This window comes from Bison bison, unplaced genomic scaffold, assembly GCF_000754665.1.
Source record: "Bison bison bison isolate TAMUID 2011002044 unplaced genomic scaffold, Bison_UMD1.0 scf7180017864231, whole genome shotgun sequence".
Taxonomy (NCBI): domain Eukaryota; kingdom Metazoa; phylum Chordata; class Mammalia; order Artiodactyla; family Bovidae; genus Bison; species Bison bison.
Window position 1 is genome coordinate 171,891 of NW_011494803.1, and position 17,710 is coordinate 189,600.

At 39.6% G+C, this 17,710-nt stretch overlaps 1 protein-coding gene across 1 annotated transcript in view; it reads right to left on the reverse strand.

The window, feature by feature from the left end:
* CAMK4 (calcium/calmodulin-dependent protein kinase IV) overlaps positions 1-17,710 on the reverse strand; it is a 175,788-nt gene that overhangs the window by 77,419 nt on the left and 80,659 nt on the right. The window contains exon 5 of the mRNA XM_010846144.1: positions 10,789-10,861. Coding sequence (XP_010844446.1) covers positions 10,789-10,861 — 73 coding nt within the window. The remainder of the gene's footprint in view (positions 1-10,788; positions 10,862-17,710) is intronic.

Below are 17,710 nucleotides of genomic sequence, written 5' to 3' on the forward strand. Positions count from 1 at the left end.
AATGCGTTTAGAAGCAGATTCTTGCTCAGAGTTTCCAAATAACCACCCGGACAACTAACACCTTGGTTTCCAGTTTTGTGAGACTAAGCATGGAACCCAACAGAACCCCCTGGACTTTTGACCTACAGAACTGAGAGATAATCAGTTGTTTCAAGCTGCTAAATTTGTGGTAATTCATTAGTCAGTATATTTGTTAGAAAAACAAATATACTGGGTATTTTGCAGTTAGTAAATGGGAGAATCCCATGAACAGCTGGATATTAAAAAAAAGCAAGGAAATTTCAGAAAAACACCCTATTTCAGCTTCATTGACTACATTGAAGCCTTTGACTTTGTGGATCACAGCAAACTGCGGAGCATTCTTAAAGAGATCAGAATACCAGACCACCTTACCTGTCTCCTGAGAAACCTGTATGCAGGTCAAGAAGCAACAGTTAGAACCAGACATGGAACAATGGACTGGTTCAAAATTGGGAAAGGAGTACATCAAAGCTGTATATTGTCACCCTGCTTATTTAACTTACATGCAGAATACATTATGTGAAATGCTGGGCTGGATGAATCACAAACTGGAATCAAGATTGCCAGGAGAAATATCAATAACCTTAGATATGCAGATGATACCACCCTAATGGCAGAAAGTGAAGAGGAACTAAAGAGCCTCTTGATGAAGGTGAAAGAGGAGAGTCAAAAAGCTGGCTTAAAACTCAACATTCAAAAAATGAAGATCATGGCATCCAGCCTCATCCCTTTATGGCAAATAGAAGGCGACACAGTGGAAACAGTGACAGGCCTTTTCTGGGCCTCCAAAATCACTGCGGGTGGTGACTGCAGCCATGGAATTAACAGAGCTTGCTCCTTGGCACTGAATATTCGTGCCCCCCCAGAATTCATATGTTGAAGCCCTAATCCCCAGTGGAATGTTACCTGGAGCTGAAGCCTTTGGAGGTAAGTTTGGAGGTAAGTTTAGATGAGGTTTGGAGGGTGGAATTCCTGGGATGGAATCAGGGCCTCAGAAGACAATGGGAAGACCAGACTTGCTCTCCCCTGTGAGGACAGGGCAGGAAGGCTGCAGTCCGTAAACCAGGGCAAGCCTGCACTTGGAATCAGACCAAGCTGGCGTCCTGTTTGGGGACATTCAGAACTGTGGTGATGGCAATGGCACCCCACTCCAGTACTCTCAGCTGGAGAATCCCAGGGATGAGGGAGCCTGGTGGGCTGTAGTCCATGGGGTCACCAAGAGTCGGACACGACTGAGCGACTTCACTTTCACTTTTCACTTTCATGATTGGAGAAGGAAATGGCAACCCACTCCAGTGTTCTTGCCTGGAGAATCCCAGGGATGGGGGAGCCTGGTGGGCTGCTGTCTATGGGGTCACACAGAGTTGGACACGACTGAAGCGACTCAGCAGCAGCAGCAGAACTGAGAGAATAAATGCTTTTTCTTTAAGCCTTCCAATCTGTGGTATTCTTTTACAGCAGCCTGAACAGGCTAACAAAGTTGTTGACGCAAAACCCCTACAAAGAACCGCCCTACCCAAGTGAAACTAGTGCCCCTGTGTCTTCTGTTGAGAAACTCTCTGTCTTAGCCAGAGTGAGTAAGCTGGATTTTTTGTGAGTGCTCCTTGTTCAGAAGCTATACATCTGAGATTGGACCAAAGACAAGACATCAAGTAAAGTTCTGTTTCCATGACTGGTGCTGCAGGCTATGAACTAGGCCTCTGCCTATTGGTTACTTTGACGTCTTCCATTGAATTATACATTTCTCATTTATGAGGCAGGCAAAATACTTTGTAAAACTTTTTCAGAATTTGTTTTTGAATTATTTAATAATACTAAAATCAAAATCCCATGTTCAAGGAATGAAGTTAACAAGACTATTATTATAATAATGCCTGAAAGTGCTTCTTCTGAACCAGAAGTTTTAAAAAAAAGTATTCTACCTTACTCTTCCAGAGAATTATTCATTTTTTTCCCCACAGTATTTCTTAATTAACTGCTCCCAAGATAATTTTTTTTAACTGCAGCCATGAAATTAAAAGATGCTTGCTCCTTGGAAGAAAAGCTATGACAAGCCTAGACAGGGTATTGAAAAGCAGAGACACTACTTTGCTGACAAAGGTCCATCTAGTGAAAGGTATGGTTTTTCCATTAGTCATGTATGGATGTGAGAGTTGGACTATAAAGAAAGCTGAGAGCTGAAGAATTGATGCTTTTGAACTGTGGTGTTGGAGAAGACTCTTGAGAGTCCCTTGGACTGCAAGGAGATCAATCCAGTCAATCCTAAAAAGAATTGGTCCTGAATATTCATTGGAAGGACTGATGCTGAAGCTGAAACTCCAATACTTTGGCCATCTGATGCAAAGAGCCAACTCATTTCAAAAGACCCTGATGCTGGGAAAGATTGAAGGTGGGAGAAGGGGTCAACAGAGGATGAGATGGTTGGATGGCATCACTGACTCAATGGACATGAATCTGAGTAAACTCCAGGAGCTGGTGATGGACAGGAAGGTCTGGCGTGCTTTGGTCCATGGGGTCGCAAAGAGTTGGACACAACTGAGCGACTGAACAACAGCAAATGAATGGGTCAAAGACATCAGATGTAGAAGATTCACACAGATCCATGTAATTCAAAAGAGGACTTCATTTTCTCAAGACAGAGGATACTTCAGCTTCTTTGGGGCAGGCAACCACTATTGGAGAGCATGGAGATAAACTTCATGGTCCCACCCCATGCTTCAGTAGATAATCCATGAAAGACAACAGGGAAAGTGTCAGCTAGTCTCACCTAGTTACTCTACGATCCTTGGAAAGAAGCACACTTGCAAAGAAGGATCACTGTTCACCTTCAAGCCACAATACTTTGATGTCTCCCACTCAACATTCTTCCTTAAAAGGGGATGGCTGTTAAAGCAGTCTTTCCAGCTGGGAGTCATTCCCTTGCAGCCCATACAAGAGGTTGTCACACACAAACTACATCAACATAAAGAAGAGACTGTCCTCCCAGAGACTCCATTGTGGGTGGTAGAATTGTTTGCTCAGCTTTTTCTGAATTTCAGCTTTGCAGAGCATTGAGGGTCAGAGGAACAGAATACACAGATGTGCAATATGGCATAACAGGAACAGAAAATAGCCCAAATTGCCAATTAGAGTAAGGTTTGTTTAAAACAGAAAAGGTATCATGATAATATGATAATATCTTCCCTCTCATAGCCAATGCACACCTGCTTGGAATAAGCCTTTTTAAATAGAATTAAAATGTATTACCTCACTTAAAACCATATTCCCTTATAGGTGAAATACCCATCTTTTTTTATTCCTCTTTATTCACATTAATCTTTGTAGATCATGTATATAAACAGAAACAACGCGTGCCTTTGTGCCGTTCCCACCGCATAAGGACGTTCTGGGTAGTCCTCTTACGACTACATTTTCCTTTTTTATGCTTTAAAAAAAATACTGCCACGATTAACTAGAAAAATCTTTCCTGCTCTTTCTTGAGGTTATTCGGTTCTGCTGCTCCACAGTCAGGGATTCTGTGGCTCTCATTCCTTTAGCAACTGAAATCCAACAACAATTGTAAATGAACTTCTAAAGATTGCAATGCAAGGACATTAAGTCAGGATCAGGTCACGTCTACTCAGTAATCTTGTGTTCATGACCCTTCAGTAGGCTTCTGAATAGTGAAGACATTCATCTCAATTCTGAGGTATTTCCTTCAAAGGAAGGTAACTTAGATGTTATTTTTATTCTCTTTTTGGTGTTAAATTTTCCCAGACACAGGTACTGTGTCTCATGTTTACTTTCTAAGCTCTCCTCAGGACCAACAGCACGTGCTGTGTGTGGGGAACATGGTCATCCTGAGCTAGAGGCTTTGGTTGGTCTCTTAAAACGTTTTTTTAGTTTTTGCTGTTGTTGTGTTATTCATCACTTGTTTTCAGCTGGAGGAGAGGCAAAAGAAGAGTACAAAAGGGAAATATGTAGGAGAAGGAAACAGAAATTGAAGAAAAAAGTCACTAGAGAAACTATGAGAAGGCAGTGAATGAAGCCTGGAGAGCAGGAGGGCAGAGGGGAGGGGAGAAGGCACCGCGATGCAGGTGACGGGGCCAGTTCAATCGGGTTCTGGTAGACGCTGCGCGTCCTCTGCTCTACACGCTCCCCACTCTGGTTTACTGCTCATCCTCTCTACACCTTCACATATAAATAAGTCTTCACTAATAAATACTGACAGTGGAAGTCCAAGGGGAGCTCTGCATGGCCTTAGCTGTTAGCATATTTCACTCACAACATCACAAAGCACGTCGCTTCAGATGACTTTTGTTTCTTGCTGGACATCTCCACAATCTCTTCACTGGCCTCCCTGCTTCTGGACGTCATGCTACCACAAGGAAGGGTGGTCCTGCAGTCAAAGTCCCTCAGGCCTCTTCACCCACAGAAAAACGGACCCTCTTCCACAAATCATGCAAGCCTCTCAGGATAGGCTCCCTGCCTCTCACTCAAGCCCTAGTTCTCAAGTGTGCTTTCAGTTCAGTTCAGTTCAGTCGCTCAGTCGTGTCCGACTCTTTGCGACCCCATGAATCACAGCACGCCAGGCCTCCCTGTCCATCACCAACTCCCGGAGTTCACTCAGACTCACTTCCATCGAGTCAGTGATGCCATCCAGCCATCTCATCCTCTGTCGTCCCCTTCTCCTCCTGCCCCCAATCCCTCCCAGCTTCAGAGTCTTTTCCAATGAGCCAACTCTTCGCATGAGGTGGCCAAAATACTGGAGTTTCAGCTTTAGCATCATTCCTTCCCAAGAAATCCCAGGGCTGATCTCCTTCAGAATGCACTGGTTGGATCTCCTTGCAGTCCAAGGGACTCTCAAGAGTCTTCTCCAACACCACAGCTCAAAAGCATCAATTCTTCGGTGCTCAGCCTTCTTCACAGTCCAACTCTCACATCCATACATGACTACTGGAAAAACAATAGCCTTGACTAGACGAACCTTTGTTGGCAAAGTAATGTCTCTGCTTTTTGAATATGCTATCTAGGTTGGTCATAACTTTCCTTTCAAGGAGTAAGCGTCTCTTAATTTCATGGCCGCAATCACCCTCTGCACTGATTTTGGAGCCCCCCAAAATAAAGTCTAACACTGTTTCCCCATCTATTTCCCATGAAGTGATGGGACCAGATTCCATGATCTTTGTTTTCTGAATGTTGAGCTTTAAGCCAACTTTTTCACTCTCCATTTTCATCTTCATCAAGAGGCTTTTTATTTCCTCTTCACTTTCTGCCATAAGGGTGGTGTCATCTGCATATCTGAGGTTATTGATATTTCTCCTCGCAATCTTGATTCCTGCTTGTGCTTCTTCCAGTCCGGCGTTTCTCATGATGTACTCTGCATAGAAGTTAAATAAGCAGGGTGACAATATATAGCCTTGACATACTCTTTTTCCTATTTGGAACCAGTCTGTTGTTCCATGTCCAGTTCTAACTGTTGCTTCCTGACCTGCATACAGGTTTCTCAAGAGGCAGGTCAGGTGGTCTGGTATTCCCATCTCTTTCAGAATTTTCCACAGTTTATTGTGATCCACACAGTCAAAGTCTTTGGCATAGTCAATAAAGCAGAAATAGATGCTTTTCTGGAACTCTCTTGCTTTTTCCATGATCCAGCGGATGTTGGCAATTTGATCTCTGGTTCCTCTGTCTTTTCGAAATCCAGCTTGAACATCAGGAAGTTCACAGTTGACATATTGCTGAAGCCTGCCATGGAGAATTTTGAGCATTAGTTTACTAGTGTGTGAGATGAGTGCAATTGTGCGGTAGTTTGAACATTCTTTGGCATTGCCTTTCTTTGGGATTGGAATGAAAACTGACCTTTTCCAGTCCTGTGGCCACTGCTGAGTTTTCCAAATTAGCTGGCATATTGAGTGCAGCACTTTCACAGCATCATCTTTCAGGATTTGAAATAGCTCAACTGGAATTCTCACCTCCATTAGCTTTGTTTGTAGTGATACTTTGTAAGGCCCACTTGACTTCACATTCCAGAATGTCTGGCTCTAGGTGAGTGATCATACTATCTTGAGTATCTGGGTCATGAAGCTCTTTTTTGTACAGTTCTTCTGTGTATTCTTGCCATCTCTTCTTAATATCTTCTGCTTCTGTTAGGTCCATACCATTCCAAAGACCAGCAGTTCACACCTTTGCCTTTGGTCTATTATGATCTATAACAATTTACTGGAGAAAAGGAATATTCCTGAAATTGCCTTTTTTTTTTCATACTGGTTGCCTACCAAACAAGAATCTTTTTCTTTTAAAACCCAACACAGATATAACCTCCTCTGGCAAGATTTTTCTGATTCAGTTTCTTTCTAGATGTTTTGAATAGCTTTGCCTTCTGTAATGTCTTTGAATTTGCAAAATGCATCAGTTGGTACACATATATATTCTTACAGCCATGTGCCAATGTGTCTATATGCTCTATAAACTAGTGAACTTCTTAATCTCTGTATCCAAGATTGTGGCACATACCAGAGAATTAGCTAACGGTTGAACTGAATGACTGACATCATTCAACGTTTACAGAAGCACCAAGTCATTTAGAATGTAACAATTGACATGATGTTTTATATATAGAAATTGGAAAATTTCTAGACATGTACGTCAGAATTTATTGTGATTCACCTGGTAATCAAAGGAGAGAAGGCCACTCAGAATTGATAAACTTTTGATATTGTTCTCATTGCCAATAATGACGTACAGAAACATTCCATACATTAGAGCAAAATACCTCCTTCCCAGGCATTATTTTTAGATCTCCATGTTCTTAATACTGAGCTATAATTTTCAGGCAGGCTGCAGTCCACGGGGTCTCACAGAGTCAGGTGCGACTAGCACAGATACACACGGCACGTTGGTGTGTGCTTTACACTCAGTGAAGTTCAGTTTTTAGACAACTGCGGCACCAGAATCCCTTTGTCCAGGAGTATGCCCTTCCTGCCACGTTTACATAGATGGAAAAGTATGCAGTGTGCTCTGACACACAACCATTATTAGTATATACACAAACATTTATTCAAGAGTAAGTTCAGTGCCTCTCGCTTCAGGTAACAAGACACACAACTTAAAGCGGCAGAAATACTGAGAGGTGTCAAACAGAACTCCAAATGCATTCTCTGCCGTCTTCAGCACAGTTATGTTTCTCCTCATAATTACAAGACAGCAAAAGCAGCTCCCAGCATCACAGATAGGCTCCAAGATGACAGTGAAAAGGAGAGAAGACCTTTCCGCCCTTGGTTCTCCTTTTATTAAAGGGAAACTTTTCCAACAGTTCATGAGTAGATGGCCCCTCAGAACCCACTGGTGAGGACTGGGTCATATGCCCTTGGCAGCAAGGGAGGATGAGGAAAGGGGTTCTAGCCCTTTCCATCTTTATAAAAGTAGACTGGTTCTGTCAACAGGAATTAGAGGTCAGATGGAAGAAGGCTTAAACATGTCAAACAATGTAAAGCTGAATAACATATATATTGTCCTTTATAAACATAGATAGTAAGTTTTTAATGCTGCTGCATTTGTTTTGATTTCATTGACCTCCAGAACCATTTCACACGCATTAGTAAAGCCTATGAAAACTTTAAAGAGTCTATGAATAGAAATAGAAATTTTGAGAATTGATTTTTGTTTTCAAATAACTTACAGTACCATTTATTAAGGTATTGTCTCTCAACTTTAACTTTGCCTTTTACAGTCCTTTGTGAAGCTGGGACTGAGTTACCAGCCACACTCTTCCTCACTGGTTTCCTGTGTGACTCTGTGTTAGAGGGCACCAGGGAGGCAGTGGAGGCTGGAAGAGGATGAAGGCACTTGCTCCTTTTCTGAGCCTGTCCCATGCACTTCTGAAACACTTCTTCACCTTGCAGGGGCAGATCCTTTGGACAGCAGCCATTGTTTCCAGTTTTCCAGCGCTCATAGAACCAATTCCGGGCCCCTCTTCAGTGATACTCGCACTGGTTGGCTAGAACACTCTTCTCCAAGGTCTGAGGAGCAGCTTCATGGGCAGGTCCTCACAGTGGGCCTGCACACAGGACTACAGAGCACCTCCTTTACACTTCTAAACTTTAATCATCCAGCCTCTTTACTGGGTTTCTCCAGTCTAAAAGGAGGTTGCATCTCGAAGCTGCTACCTCTACAATAGATCAGTTTAGTGTTCCCCTTTTGTCTTTCCAGTTCTTCAATGCTGCTGCTGCTGCTGCTGCTGCTAAGTCGCGTCAGTTGTGTCCGACTCTGTGTGACCCCATAGACGGCAGCCCACCAGGCTCCCCTGTCCCTGGGATTCTCCAGGCAAGAACACTGGAGTGGGTTGCCATTTCCTTCTCCAATGCAGGAAAGTGAAAAGTGAAAGTAAAGTTGCTCAGTCCTGTCCGACTCTTTAGCATTAATTCTTTATCTTAATTCTAACAGGCCAAGTTTATTTAAATTTAAATGTATTTAAATTTAAATTTATTTAAAAGAAATTTATCTCTTTTTTAGGGGAGATTACAGATTTTAAAAATTTAACAAAAGGAACTTCCACTATTTCATCCTTTTTTGCATCCTTATAATCATGTTCATTTCCTCTCTTTCTTCAATGTTCAGATACCGTATTTGTCCCATAACCTTAAAGGGTTAGATGACTTTGTTTGCAACTCTTCATGCCCATCACTATAATATTTAAAACAATTCAAACAAAAGAATCTATTTTTTTTGACATAGCAGACATATTTAATATTTCTTCAACCATTTCCTTTTATTTTGTTAAATTCACTGTACACTCTATATTGCAAGTTTCTCCAGGCTCCAAGTTTATGGCTTTGAAATTAATATATGTCCAAGAGAACTATGGTTAGCAAAAGAGAGAAGGCAGCATCAGGGGTGGATAAAAGAGAATGACGGTGGTTTTTCTGAAAGTAAAGGAACAGTAGGATATCAGTGGTAACAAGGAAAGGACTAGAGGTTGCAGAAACAGTGAGCTACCAGAGGAGATGAAATATTCCCTGGTTATCTCTATAAGTAAATAGAAAAGAGGGCTTTAAGCTTTGGCCTTGTGCTTTATGACAGATGACATGATGACCCGTCCCAAATGTCCAGACTGACTAGACTGTTTAACTTGAGACAATCTGGAATTTATTTCAAGAGGCTGAGTATCAAGAAGGCTTAAAGACTGCACTTAAAGACTGACTGAATGAATTCAAACCCAAAGGGGAAACATCTTTCATATTCACTGTAAAAGCTTTTAAAAATGCTATCTAAAGCTAAAAAGCAGAAGAAGCAAGATTACAGTTACACAAATAGTGTGAAATATTTGGGGCAAGAATTGAGATGCCATAGGGGCAAAGAGAAGGGTTTTAAGGTTTGTCGCCTGAGGGGTATAATTATGCTTGCAACATATTTCCCAAGAGCCTTGAGGTTTTCAACTTCTGTGGGTTCAAAAACAAGCATAGATACAGTCTTAAAAGTGTGTGATTCAGGAGAGATGTGAACTATATCAATGATTACTTAGAGTTCCCAACTGCCTTATTTTTTATAGCTCTCTATAGCCAGGTAGCTGACAACAAACTATTTCATAAATGTCAGCTACTTCTTGCAAGTTTTAAATTGCTTCTTTCTACCTGTGAAATACTAAGAAAAATCACTTTAATTTTTTTCTCCAAATTAACCCTTATTTTCAGCAATCAGAGAAAATTTGATTTTTATAAAACTTCTCTCAAAGAATTTTTGACTTGAATGTAGTAACCTGCTTCCTAAACTGAAGCTTTGTAAAGCTTTGTGAGTAGGTAAAATAATACGGTTTTTGTTTTAAATTTGTTCTGGCTTTAGGTTCAATAAAAGGATCACCAAAGTGTCCAAGGATGTACTGCTGCTGCTGCTAAGTCGCTTCAGTCGTGTTTGACTGTGCGATCCCATAGACGGCAGCCCACCAGGCTCCCCCGTCCCTGGGATTCTCCAGGCAAGAACACTGGAGTGGGTTGCCATTTCCTTCTCAAATGCAGGAAAGTGAAAAGTGAAAGTGAAGTCGCTCAGTCGTGTCCGACTCTAGCGACCCCATGGACTGCAGCCTACCAGGCTCCTCCGTCCATGGGAGGTTCTAGGCAAAAGTACTGGAGTGGGGTGCCATTACCTTCTCCAAGGATGTACTAGACACCACTGAATATATGGGAAGATTTTCACCAATTGAGTCTGTTTTATCTAGACAAATATTCCCCTACTAATTCAATACAATTAAACTCAAAATTACATTTGTGTGTGTGTGTAAATATGGGTGCATGTTTCCATCAATTTACAAAGCTTTATTCCAGTTTAAGGTGTTAACACACTTCTTCTCCCTTTCAAAAAATTGTCAGAATTTATTCTCCTAATTTACTCATTTCTTTTCTTGAAAGAAAACTCAACAATCTCTATGCTCTAAGGTCTATATTTATCTCTTTGAACCTTTTCCCACTTCCTTACTAAACAACAAAAACAAAAAAGAGAAAAACTCAAGAAATGCAGAGAGAATAAAACAACCATAGGCACCAAAGTCTGATCTTACTCAAAACAACAGAATGGACATGATTCTTATAAACTTACGGCATTACATATCAGGACTGCATCTTTCAGAGTCTGAGTTATCATCAGAAAATATAAATTTGTTCAACATTTTCTAATAAATATTTCATACAGTTTTTCTGTAAATGTTATGGTTTGTCACTGAAATATACTTCTTAAAGATGACTCTATAAAAGGAAGACATTACCAAGAGTTACACCATTGCTGTCACTTCATACTTACAGCAACTGCCTCCAAGATCTGTTTGACAGCATCTGCAGCATCTCGTTCACTATAATATCCCTTTTCCACAATCCTAAAAAAAACCATGAAATGCTTCTCAGACACATGCATTCAACTGAGCAGATGTTAAAAGAGGTTAAATTAATGTTACAGAAGATTTATCTAAACAATTACAGCAGGCTACCATAACACGAGGGGAAAGATTTCCATAAGTTGGCAATCTAGAAGTCTTTAGGTTTATTTACGAAAATGGAAAATATTTATTTTGCCTAGGCTTGAAGTATCCATCCTGTCGGGGACAAAAAATTATTTTCAAACTCTGTGTTGCAAATAATTTTAAACCTATAACAAGTAGACAATATACCATGAACCATCTCATTTAATTGTCACATTGCTTCAGCAATTACTAATTCATGGCCAATGTTGCTTTGTCTATCCAATTACTTTCCCTCCTCCTCTATTATTTTAAAGCAAATATAAGACATCATATAATTTCATTCATAAATATTTAAGGAGGTATCTTTAAAATTAAAGGATCTTTTAAAATCATAACTACAATGCCATTATCATATCTATAAATGCCAATTCCTTAATATCATCAGATATGCAGTTTCAACTTTCTATTTGTTTTTAAAATTGGTTTGTTTGAATCAGTATTAAAATTAAGTCCATGCAACTGATTGGCTGATATGTCTCTTCTTCTCTTTTTATCTGCAGCTCCTCTTTTACACCCCCTTACTCCCTCTCATCTGCTTTTCTTTTCCAAATAAATGACTTGTTCCTTTTGCATAGATTTGGGCCAGACATTTTCTTTTGAAATTAAAGTCTTTTCTTTTTTTAAAAGAATTTTCCTGAATTAGAATGTTTCATATTTATTTTCTTCCATTGCTTTGGATTTCTTCTTTGGGGTATGCAATTACACACATATAAGAGTTTTTCTACTTTATGGGCTCAAATAAACAAAATAAGGAATGAAAGAGGAGAAATAACAGCAAATACCACAGAAATACAAAGAAAAAAAAAAGAGAGAGAATAACATGAACAGTTATATGCCAACAACTTGGACAACCTAGAAGAAATGGAAGACTTTCTAGAAATAAACTGTCAAGACTAAATACGAAACAAACCTGTCAAGACTAAATCAGAAAGAAATAGACAATCTGAACAGATGAATCAGTAGTATTAAAATTGAATTTGTAATTAAAAACACTCCCAGCAAACTTAAGTCCAGGTGGGAGTGGGCTTCCCAGGGTAATTCTAACAAACACATAAAAGAGAATTAATATCTATCCTTCTCAAGCTATTCCAAAAAATGTAAGAGGAGGGAAAACTCCAAAATTTAAGAGGCCACCATTACCCTGATACCAAAACCAGACAAAGATAACACAAAACAAGAAAATTATAGGCCAATATCTGATTAATGTAGATGCAAGCATTGTCAACAAAATATCAGTAACCCTAACTCAACAATGTATTGAAAGAGTCACACACTATGAACAAGTAGGATTTATTCCAAGATGCAAGGATGGTTAAATATTTGCAAATCAATGAATGTGCTGAACCACATTAACAAAAGGAAGGATAAAAATCACATGATCATCTCAATAGATGCAGCAAAAGCATTTGACAAAATTCAACAACCATTCATGATGAAAAATCTCATCAAACTGTGTAGAGAGGGAACACATCTCAAAATAATAAAGGCCATTTAAGACAAATCCACAGCTGGATTACAGCTGGATTACAAAATCCAACATTACATTCAACAGTGAAAAGCTAAATGCCTTTCCTCTAAAATTAGGAACAAGACAAGGATGTCCATTCTCTCCACTTTTACTTAACACAGTATTAGAAATCCTAGCCACAGAAATCTGACCAAAAAATAAATAAATAAAAGGCATCCAAAATGGGAGGGAAGAGGTAAAATGGAACTTCTTGCAGATGACATGACACTCTATATAGGAAGTCCTAAAGTCTTCACAAAAAAACTATGTAATAAATGAATTCAAGTAAGTTGCAAGATGTAAGATTAATATACAGAAATCCATTTGCTTTTCAATACACTAATAATGATCAGGACTTCCCTGGTGGCTCAGATGGTAAAGTGTCTGTCTACAATGCGGGAGACCCGGGTTCAATCCCTGGGTCAGGAAGATCTGCTGGAGAAGGACATGGCAATCCACTCCAGTACTACTGCCTGGAAAATCCCATGGACAGAGGAGCCTGGTAGGCTACAGTCCATGGGGTCGCAAAGATTCGGACATGACTGAGCAACTTCACTTCACTTAATAATGATCAGAAAGAGAAAGCAAGAAAATAATCCTGTTTAAAACTATGCCAGTCCAGGTTCAATGCACGATACTGGATGCTTGGGGCTGGTGCACTGGGACGACCTGGAGGGATGGTATGGGGAGGGAGGAGGGTTCAGGACGGGGAGCACATGTATACCTGTGATGGATTCGTTTTGATGTTTGGCAAAACTAATACAATTATGTAAAGTTTAAAAAAAAAAAAACTATGTCCAAAAAATAAAATACTTAGGAAGAAACTTAACCAAGGAAGTGAAAGAACTACACTTTGAAAACTAGAGAACACTGATGAAGGAAACTGAAGATACCACAAAGAAATGAAAAAATAGCCCGTGTTCTGGGATTAGAAGAATAAATATTGTTAAAATTCAAAACTATGCAAAGCAATCTACAGATTTAATGCAACCCCAAAAACTACCCATGACATTTTCTACAGAACTAGAATAAAAAAAAAAAAAAGAACTAGAATAAATTATCCTAAAATTTCCATGGAATCACAAAAACCCCCAAATTTACAAAACAATCTTGAGGAAAAAGAACAAAGCTGGAGGTATGATGCATCTTGACTTCAGACTATACTACAAAGCTACAGTAATCAAAACAGCACAGAGGTGGCACAAAAACAGGTACATAGATCAAGGAACAGAATAGAGACTGCAGAAATAAACCTACACACTTAAGGCCAATTAATATATGACAAAAGAGTCAAGAATACAGAGTTGAGAAAGGAGAGTCTTTTCAGTAAATGCTGCTGGGAAAACTGGACAGCTACTTGTAAAAGAATGAGATTTGAACATTTCTTCACACCATTAAAAAAAAAACAAACCCTCAAAATGGATTAAAGATCTAAATATAAGACCTGAAACCATAAAACTTCTAGGAGAAAATCTAGGCAGAAAACTCTTTGACATAAATAATAGTAATATTTTTTCAGATCTGTCTCCTAAGCAAAAGAAGTAAAAGCAAAAATAAGCAAGTGGGACCTAATTAAACTTAAAAGATTTTGCATAGCAAAGAAAACCACTGACAAAATGAAAAGACAAGCTACTGAATGGGAGAAACTATTTATAAATGATATGACCAATAAGGAATTAATATCCAACATATATAGGCCTCCCAGATGGCACTAGTGGTAAAGAATCTGCCTGCCAATTCAGGAGATGCAAAAGACTTAGGTTTGATCCCTGGTTTGGGAAGATCCCCAGGAGAAGGGAATGGCAACCCACTCCAGTATTCTTGCCTGGGAAATCCCATGGACAGAGGAGCCTGGTGGGCTACAGTTAACGGGATCACAGAGTCAGACATGACTGACAGACTGAGCACACAGGCACCCACTGACATGTGTGACAGCTCATGCGAGTCAATATCAGAAATACAGGCAACCTGATTAAAAAATGGGCAGAAGATCAAAACAGACTTTTTAAAAGATATACTAATGGCCAATAGGTACATATAAAGATGTTTAACATCACTGATGATCAGAGAAAGGCAACTCAAAACCACAGTGAGATATCTCCTCATGCCTTTTAGAAAGGCTATCATCAAAAACCCCACAAATAGCAAATGTTGGCAAGGATGTGGAAAAAAGGGAACCCTCGTACATTGTTAGTAGGAATGTAAATCAGTAGAACCATATTGGACAACAGTATAGACGTTCCTCAAAAAATTGAAAATAGAACTACCATATGATCCAGCAATTTCACTCCTGGGTATATATCCAAAGAAAAGGGAAACACTATTCAAAAAGCTACATGCACCCAGATGTTCACAGCAGCACCACTTACAATGGCCAAGACATGGAAGCAACCTTAGTGTCCATCAACAAATGAATGGGTAAAGATGTGCTACACAGGCATAATGGAATATTAATCAGCTGTAAAAGGGAATAAAATCCTGCCATTTGCAACAATGGGAATGGACCCAGAGAGAATTATGCTTTGTGACATAAATCAAACAGAGAAAGACAAATACTCTATGTTATCACTTATATGTGGAATATAGAACATAAAACAAACTAGTAATGTACATAATAAGACAGAAACACATTCCAGGTAGACAGAACAAACCAGTGGTCCACGTGGGGAAAGGGGAGAAGGGAGGCCATGGCAGGGGCAGGAGACTGAGATGCGGACGACCGTGTACAAGGCAGACGAGCGGCACGGGCGCCAGCACAGCTCAGGCGGATTTCCTAACAAGGCTAAACGGATATGATCTATAGAAATGTTTACTCAGTGTGCTGTGAAACTTATACCGCAAAGCAAGTACACTTTAAAGAAAAGCTTTTCTACTTTTAACTTATATTGCTTTTTTCTATGGTTTTCTTAATTTTAGTTTATTTTGCATTGTTATAATTTCCTTCCTTTTCTGGGCATATCCTCCCACCATGCTTTCACTGCCTGAAGGGACCCTATTCTACTTCTTGTTTTCTATCTTCTTATAATCATTTTGTTTTGGAATTAACTAAGCCATTGCTTTGCTGCTTATTTTTAAGGGAAATTTGTTTCTCAACCTTTTTACAGACTGACAGGTCAGGATATCTATTCCAGTGTCACAGCTCTAGACTGTATAGTTAATTTCATGAAGTTTTCAAAGTCTGGACCTCATCCTTTCTAAGATCTCTTCCCTGTCTGGAACATCATTCCCTCACCTATCCTCTCTATTCTGATTACTGAAGTCTCTTTCCAGAAGTTTCTCCTAAATACATTTTCTCCCCCTGCCACCCTCCAAAGAGGCTTTAGATATTAATTTCAAGAGTTCATAGGGCCTTGACTGTAGCAGTCTCTTCAAACCTTACTGGGGGTGTATGCCAAAAAGCCTTTCAGTTCAGTTCACTCACTCAGTCGTGTCCGACTCTTTGCAACCCCATGAATAGCAGTATGCCAGGCCTCCCTGTCCATCACCAACTCCCAGAGTTCACTCAAACTCACATCCATCGAGTCAGTGATGCCATCCAGCCATCTCATCCTCTGTCGTCCCCTTCTCCTCCTGCCCCCAATCCCTCCCAGCATCAGAGTCTTTTCCAATGAGTCAACTCTTCGCATGAGGTGGCCAAAGTATTGGAGTTTCAGCTTCAGCATCATTTCTTCCAATGAACACCCAGGACTGATTTCCTTTAGGATGGACATGTTGGATCTCCTTGAAGTCCAAGGGACTCTCAAGAGTCTTCTCCAACACCACAGTTCAAAAGCATCAATTCTTCGGCGCTCAGCTTTCTTCACAGTCCAACCCTCACATCCATACATGACCACTGGAAAAACCATAGCCTTGACTAGACGGACCTTTGTTGGCAAAGTAATATCTCTGCTTTTCAATATACTGTCTAGGTTGGTCATAACTTTCCTTCCAAGGAGTAAGCATCTTTTAATTTCATGGCTGCAATCACCATCTGCAGTAATTTTGGAGCACAAAAAAATAAAGTCTGACATCTATTTCCCGTGAAGTGATGGCACCAGATGCCATGATCTTCATTTTCTGAATGTTGAGCTTTAAGTCAACTTTTTCACTCTCCTCTTTGACTTTGGTCAAGAGGATTTTTAGTTCCTCTTCACCTTCTGCCATAAGGGTGGTGTCATCTGCATATCTGAGGTTATTGATATTTCTCCCGGCAATCTTGATCCCAGCTTGTGCTTCTTCCAGCCCTTAGCTTTCTTCTTATACTGGCCCATCCTGCTCCCAATGATTTGGAGATTTGAGTGTTCTGTTCTTAGTTCTATCACATGTCCTCTTGCGTCCTCTGCCTCTTCTTCCATAAATGCTAATACCATACAGCTCTTCCAAATTGTCATTATTTTGTCCTCATTTGTTCATATTTTAGCGTCACAGAGATACTCTGTCACCTGGTTTTGCTATAGATGTTGTCTGTGAGGTTTTGGTTTTTCTGTGCTAGTTTTTCGGTCTAATCTTATAGGGATATTTGGGAAGACTGAAAAACAACTTTATAGTGGTTTCTGTCTTTCCAGAATATTAAGAGAAAACATTTTTTTTTGATAGACTGTAGATTAACAACTTACACAAGACATTTTCATCTCACAAAATGTTTGTGGAAAAGACATCTGAAAAAGGTCAATTCAAAACATAAAAGAGACAGAACAGCAAAAAACAATTTTAAAAACTGTTGAATTTTTGTAATTTAACATTGTAATTTTTCCTAGATGGTTAGTATCTCAAATAGTATAGTTAGTTTTCAGAAAGTACCTTCTTTTTTAATGTTGTGGCAAGAAGTTTACGTTCTCAAAGTATCTGATGCTATATTTTGAAAATGTTTTCCAAATAGGGTATGATCAGAACAGATATGACAAAATAAAAACATGCATTAAAAGAAGATACCTCAATGACCATAATTATTAAGATTCAGAAAAACTATATTGATGGGAAGAAATTAATTATTTTCTTCATGCAATTATTTTGAACACTGCCAAAAAAACTCATATATTTTCAAAGAATGAAACATGGAATATTCTTCCTAATTTTTTTATTTATTCATTCAGTCGCTCAGTTGTGTCTGACTCTTTTTGACCCCATGAATTGCAGCACGCCAGGCCTCCCTGTCCATCACCAACTCCTGGAGTTCACCCAAACCCACGTCCATCGAGTTGGTGATGCCATCCAGCCGC